This window comes from Cyprinodon variegatus, unplaced genomic scaffold (assembly GCF_000732505.1).
Source record: "Cyprinodon variegatus isolate N-32 unplaced genomic scaffold, C_variegatus-1.0 Scaffold831, whole genome shotgun sequence".
In the NCBI taxonomy this organism is placed as follows: Eukaryota; Metazoa; Chordata; class Actinopteri; order Cyprinodontiformes; family Cyprinodontidae; genus Cyprinodon; species Cyprinodon variegatus.
Window position 1 is genome coordinate 130,940 of NW_015151284.1, and position 7,256 is coordinate 138,195.

The window sequence follows — 7,256 nt, forward strand, 5'->3', positions numbered from 1 at the left end:
CCTGAATTGCAGTTTCTGGCTTTTTAAACATTTTCTCTTGACCAAAGCTCATATGCAAGCTCTCCTGAATCATGAAATAGAAGATCAGCTTGTTTAACACATATGTATCCTCTTCTGTGTTCAGCCTCATTGGGAGTAGCTGAGTGATGAACCAACATTTGACCAGTTTGCCGATTAATATTATGTTCAGTTTGTAAAAAAAAGCAAAAAACAAAAAAAAAACAAAAAAACACAACGGTGGTCATTTGGTGATGAAGGAATATGAGTTTTGTGTCATGAGCATCAGAATCCTGAGCGGGTCTGATTTTTCAAAACTGTATCTGCCCCCAACCTTAGAGCCCAGAACCGAGACCCGACCCATGACCCGCAATTATCCCCATCTGCATTCACAGCTTAACAGCTGAGAATTGGCGGAAGTAAGAAAGTTTGTCTTGTTGCTGAAAAAATACTGTTATGGTTCTGTTTTGGGGTTGACGTTGTTATATTTAATGTTCTTATTTTTGCCCATATTAGTTTCGCTCACATGTGGTAGTGTCGGTCACATGGGTGGGAGACTGGCAGTGCAGCAGGACCAGGAGTGGGAGGTTCTGGGCGTTAGAGGTGGGAAGTTTAAGGAATGAAGATCCTTTGAGAGGTGGCAGTTGCAGCCTCGGAAAATGGCAACTCGTGTTTTTGGAATAAAAACCCAGTTTCACGGGACTTTGTATGGGCGCTGTTACAATACTGTTATCTGGATATTCTAAAAAATGTATTTTCTAAGATGTAGAGTTAATAAATAAGAAAATAGAAATAAGCATAATTCATGCTGTAACTCTATCATACCAGCATTTTGTTCATTTATACCTGTGCCTGCACCCATGAAATACACGGAGTATTTTCTACCTGTAGATGTACGTGTTATACGGAAACCCAACCTGGTGCAGGACTCTGCTCAGCATACATGTGGTTAAAGGTGTTGTAATGATCTAGGATTTGAACTATGGGAATTCTACAGGATTAAATAAAAAGGAGCCTAGGATGGACTCATTTGTGAGCCACATGTCATCTTTGTTAGGTCAAAACTGCTAAATGTTACAAGGCTGGATGCCATTTGTAGAAGTGCTAATATTTTAAGTGCACTCACTTAACTGCTGCCACTTATATTATACTGACGTGTGAACAATGATTGGGTCTGTTGCTGCCCTCAAACACAAACTCAGCTCTTTTTACCCACCGAGCAAAAATTGGTTGAATAGACATTTAAAGATGACTTTATATCCATTTGGTTTTGGTTGAAAAGTGAAAGCTGAAAAGCCGCAATTTTCTGGTCATTGAAAAGACATTGAAAACTGGGTTTTCAACATCTATTATTGGACTAAAGTGGGACAAAATCAGACCGACCAATCAGAGCCCAATTTTCAACACGACAAAAACCTTGCCCAAATTTCTGGACTAAATTGAGTCTAAGACAGACCAACCAGATTTAGCCTAAAAACCAAAGTCTAAATGACATCTGGTGTTTAGGGGGTTTGTTACTGAAAGCTATTAATGGATATGCTTTATGGGTTGGAGGTTAATGTCAAGCATTTTAAGTGTCCTGTAGCATTTATTTATTTAATAACTTACAGTTTTGGATAAATAACAGTTTGGCAAAATCTTACCATTGAGGACTAGAGGAACAGCCGGTTTAACCCTCATCTGGGTGTTGACCATGTGGTGTCTGCCTGTTTTCTTGGAGCTTCGCTGTCGGGCCACCACCTTGGCTGTGTGTCCTCCCTCCTTAGCACCAGAAGAAGCATAAAACATCTGGAGGAAGAGATGTAAATGTTTACATCAAGATTAACTTTATCGAATTATAGATACTCATCTGTTCTGGTGTCACTCGCCTCTCCAGAACCTCTCCTCTCCATGCGAACAGAGGACATGTTGGCTAACAGAGCCTCCAGGTGGTTATATCCCATCTGTCTGTGCGGGATCTGTTCTCCTGTTAGCTCCTTGTACTCCGACTGCAGGCGGGACAAGGACACTCCACCTCTGTTGGCCTGGATAATGGCCTGAAGGGTCCTTTTCGCCAACTCCACTTCAGCCATCTGGGATGATAAACAAAAAAAAAAAGAAATAGCAAAAAAAAGGTACCAAATGCACCAGGAATATAAAACACATAACAGCTTAATATGAGAAAAGGTAGTAAAGTATTTTAGGAGAAAATAAAAAATGCTTGATGACAAAGTGATGTCAGTTAGTTACAGTAAACCTGCAGGTTTGCTGTAACTGAGATGATACGGACTGAGAAGAATGCCTCAAGATATTTGCATCTTTCATAAAGTCAAAAAACATATTTGTTTCGCCAACTATCATTTTGGATAATGACAAAACAAATATGGCGGACTTAATCATTTCACTGTCTGTAAACATAAACAAGTCTGTTATTTCTTGTAGACGTTCTCTAGCTTAAGACGGAAACAAATCTGATATCTATTTATTTATTTAAACATAATGAGAGGGAGCAGAATGAAGAAACAAAACGTATTAAACCAATAATATTTGCATAATAAATACCGAAACATGAGCTTTGTTAACATTTTTCAAGTTTAATCTTTTTTTCATTTGTTTCATTGTGTCTCTTACATGTTTTTTTAAACACAGTAAGAGATTTAGCTTTTTTTTTTTTTTTTTTATCCACATTTTTCCATAAAGGGATTCCATAACAGAAGCACATCACTCCAATACTTAAGTTCTGAACCTTGATTTTATAAAGATTTCAAATCTTTTTAAATTATATTTACTTTGCCTTTTCTGAAATCTTTTGTGAATATTGCAACACCTGTCTTATGAAGCTGGTAAATCAATTTCAATATACAGAACTGTAATCAGTTAAATCATCAAATTTTAATATTTGTAACTCAATGAGTAAAATATTATTTTAACAAACCTTATGTGTGTTTTATAAATATTTCCCCATATTTCTATACAATAAGTCCAATATAGAAAATCAAAGAAATATATAATAGATAAAGGGCCTTTCAGTTCAAATAATCTTATTTTAGCTACTTTAGAAATTTGCAGGAAATATTTTCATGACCAATAAAATCCAAAAGCTTAATTTGACTAACTTGATCAATCTTAGCTCCTTATATATCCAATGGCAATTCATTAATCATATTTAATTTCATTGTATTTATTTATACAGCCCTTTAAAAACAGTAGAAGACTAGAACCATGGAAACTTTAATGTTTTTCATCAATTCAAAAGCATCTTTATTCAATATGATACAATTGTAGGTTACAGAGAAAGATCTGGACTGTGTTGGACTTGGGGGGGACACACCCTGATCCGGCAGCTTTAGTTTAAACAGGCGAGATCTGACAGATGAAAAAGGTTATAATAACGTTATAACAAAAGATTGCAACAAAATATGCAGATACGATTAAGTGTTATTTAATATTCCGGAGGAGAAAAGTCTCATTGAATTGTATCGATCACTTGTTGATGTGGGAAACTGACGTAACGCTGTCACTCCAGTTCCACAACCTCCACAAGACACCAGGCTGCTTTCCTCTAACTTCCCACGTATTTATTCTATTTTTTTAATTTGAGGCAAAACCTTCGGATTAAAAATGAACCCCCTAGGATCAGCTACATTATCTAGTTTCGGTATCGTTTCCTTACGCTACTTGTAGATAAATCCTCCCAACGGCTCAAACATTTCACTAAAACAAAGCGCTTAGCGAACCGGAAGTAGGTAAAAGTCCCTTCAGAATAAAACAATAGAAGCTTATTTTAACTCAGGTTGGAAATAGAGTTGAAACCCCTGACCGGAAGTACAATTCTGCGTCCTGCCTAACTTGATTTAAAGTCATCTCACAATCAGAATACACAAAATACACACTGAGCCCAACTTTGTCTTAAAGTTAATGAACATCGATAAAAGTAAGAAAAGCTTCAAGACCTTGGTGAGAAGAAACGAGGTGGTGAAGTCTGGAGCCGCTGTCAGAGGTGTCACCGCCACGGGACTGAGCTGGTGGCCGACCGGGGCTCGGTGTCCCGTGCGACTGATTGCCAGGCCGGGTGGCAGCCGCTCCGGGAACAGCCTCCCTCCCTCCCGTCCGTCACCTGATTGGCCGCCTGCGGATGATGGGCCCTTCGGCTAATTACAGAGCTATCCTTTCCAGAAGCTGCAACACTAAGGAATTCAAATTCCTGCAGTCTTATAAACAGGATATAAAATTTTAACTTTAAAGTTAAAAGTAGAGACTGTAAACAAACATTTTTAATCAATCATTTTAAGCAGTTTTTATACCTAATAATTTAGAGATACACAATAGATAGAAGTCAGACATATACAGTAGTTCCTTTTAAACAATGCAATAGATAAAAATGCTCTTGATAAAGTGTTATTGAAGCAATATATATATATATATATATATATAAAGCAATATATATATATATATATATATATATATATATATATATACACATTTTTAAGATTGTATGAAAAAAACTATTATTGGTTACGCATTTCTGCGTACATGCATGTATGTATGTACACATTAGATAATAATGGGCAATTGTTAAAATAGTATATAAGAATTAATGGGATCATTAGTGACTATTATGTTACAATGTGTGTGAATATGTAATAAAAAACAGTGTTGTTATCTATTGTAGTATATTGATAAAGTAATGTAGGGAGATTTGTTAAATTTAAGTTATGTTAGTTTTGTAGTATGGAGCACCTAAACTGACTAAAGCAGCATAGTGGATTTTTAAGTACATTTTCATTTATTGTTTTATTTCTCTTTCTGTATTTCTATTATTATTTTATATTTCTATATTAAGTTGATGTTATTTGTTTAATTCTCTTTTCTTGCATGAATATTGGTATGGACCCCATAAGGAATAGCAAAAGTGTTAAACTACAGTTAATGGGTATCCTCAATAAACAATAAATATAAGCAGATGTTCCATGTTTCAAAGTAAAATAAAAAGAGTGGCTATTTATTGGTTCGATTTAACTATAACATGCATAAATAGAAGTTATATATCGGTGACAAAATATTTAATAATGTAGGCTAAAATCATGTAGAGCTAAATATTTAGACATAAACTGCTATAGTGTTAACTTCACCACTAATATATTGGGGTATGATTTACTAAACATTGTTTTGTCTAAGTTTATTTTCTTATAAATTTGAATAGGAGTCAATGAGTTGATGCAATCAGCTGGTTTTACTTAGAAAACTTTTACTTGAATATCATTGTACTTTATTTTATTTTATTTTTTTTTTGGGGGGGGGGTATAAATGTCTTGTAATCTGATTAAACTAAAAGTTTTTGGTTAATAATCGTCACAGTTATGATTGGGGGGTTCAGATGGCAGCTGGCATGAGGGCACCATCCCGTCCCTTAAGAATACGCCCGACATAACTTTCCAAATGAGTAGATTTTTGCAAGAGGGACTGATGCACTTCAAAATAAATTGATACAATTTTGAGAAAATCACATAATGAGGGAATATTTGATGAAATATGGAATTGACATAAATTTGGCAAAGAAATCAATGTCAATTGATCAAATGTCTTAAAACAAAGAGCATTCAATCGAGATTAATGTCAAATGGGGTGTGGTCTAAATGAGCTCACAATAGCATCTCCTGTCCCATGCTTATTATTATCCCTTACATAACTACAAAGCTATTAAAAGCTATAAAAATTGGAACAACCTGACCAATATCTATTTGATGAATAAATTAGATTGTCTTGGGATTTACAAACCCAAACACCTATGAGTTTAAATGATCATTTACTATATACAAATAAATGCATTTAATGACAGATCATTAGCAAAACACTGCCTAATATATCTGAAAATGTTATTGTTTTAAAGCTGGCATATGTTAATGTTTAAAAAACAATATCAAATAACACATCTAAATATTTACTAAGCTATATTTTAAAACTATAAAGCGAATATAAGCTGACTCTTGTAATAATATTTGGCTGTAGAATTCACTTTATTTACAAATATTCTTAAACATCCTTATAAAAAACAGCAAAGGTTACATTAACATTTTATAAACTTATTTAGATTTTTCTTTATATTTCTAATATTTGTAATTCAACTTATAACATAACAACTCAAAGTGATTATGACAAACTTTATGTCAATGACAAACACAGTCCAGGTCAAGGGAAAACCCTAGTTGTTCAACATAATTACGCCTTACCGTTAGGGGCGCAAGTTCCCATAATTGCTGGATTTTTTATTGTTTGGTGATGATAGCGGAAACCAGCTGTCAGAAGCCGGAAAATAGTCGGATTAGCAAAGTAGAACATCCCAAAACTGACAACAGCGGATTTTAATGTTTCGATGAAAGCTTGAAAGGACTACATTTAACAACAGATATCTCTGTTTGCCCGGTGAGCTGATTTATTTGTTTTTGCCATAATTGGCTAATTTCCACCTCATAACGGGCCAGCTAGCTAGCTAAGCAACTTCTTTTTTTTTTTAGCTACATCGTTATATCCTATACATTATTTTATGAATTATTGTTAAATAGTTTCTTTATCAACTAGTAACTTATTTTCATATGGTATTTATTAACTCGGGAATTTTGCGTTCCACGACCTTTCTTTAGCAGTGCAGCATTAGCAATTGGGTGGCTAATATGGACTTTATGCTGCACCTTATTCACTTTAAACACTTTTAAAACATGATCATTTTAGTCTTACTTAATGCAGCCTTTTATTTATATTATTGATGTTAATATCTTAATGTAAATATAAAAACTAAGTCGGAAAAAGTCATAGGAATTTACGACATGATCTGGCAAAACAGCTAAGGAGAAGAAAAGAACAACAAACCATTTTCAAATACTTGCATATATCGTATCATTCAGGGCTCTTAAAAGTATAACACCCTAAATTAAACCAGTTTCCAGTATTGTGCCAATAATTGAAAGGTTTTATCAACCTTTAAAGTCCTTTACAGGATCTACAAGTTGGTTTTGTAGGTTCCAGATTTTCAGTACAATAACTGTATAAACTGTTTTCAGGAAATAGTAGTAAGATGTTTATTTAGATATCATTGAACACCTGGGTATGTAGCATGTGTTAACTCTGTTGATCTTTAGAAAAAACATTTTTAATCTAGAATGTTTATTGTTTAGATTTTTTTGATGTTGGATTTGATGATAGTGTGTTTGGATTGGGAAAAGTTATTGTCATATTTTCTGTTTCTGAAGGAAAGGTTTTATTTTATTTATTTATTTGGTGTA

The 7,256-nt window shown here is 34.2% G+C and overlaps 2 protein-coding genes across 7 annotated transcripts in view; one reads left to right on the forward strand and one right to left on the reverse strand.

Annotated features, from left to right (window-relative positions):
* LOC107099037 (tudor domain-containing protein 7B-like) overlaps positions 1-7,256 on the reverse strand; it is a 34,505-nt gene that overhangs the window by 26,065 nt on the left and 1,184 nt on the right. The window contains exons 2-4 of the mRNA XM_015396969.1: positions 3,930-4,163; positions 1,866-2,069; positions 1,641-1,785 (exon numbers count right to left, since the gene is read on the reverse strand). Of these exons, the coding sequence (XP_015252455.1) occupies positions 1,641-1,785; positions 1,866-2,069 (349 nt within the window). The 5' untranslated portion in view covers positions 3,930-4,163. The remainder of the gene's footprint in view (positions 1-1,640; positions 1,786-1,865; positions 2,070-3,929; positions 4,164-7,256) is intronic.
* The window catches only part of LOC107099035 (dynactin subunit 1-like), a 15,267-nt gene continuing 14,268 nt past the window's right edge, over positions 6,258-7,256 (forward strand). For all 6 annotated transcript variants that reach the window (XM_015396963.1, XM_015396964.1, XM_015396967.1 and 3 more), the window contains exon 1: positions 6,258-6,399. The gene's annotated coding sequence lies outside the window, so the exon portion shown is untranslated. The remainder of the gene's footprint in view (positions 6,400-7,256) is intronic.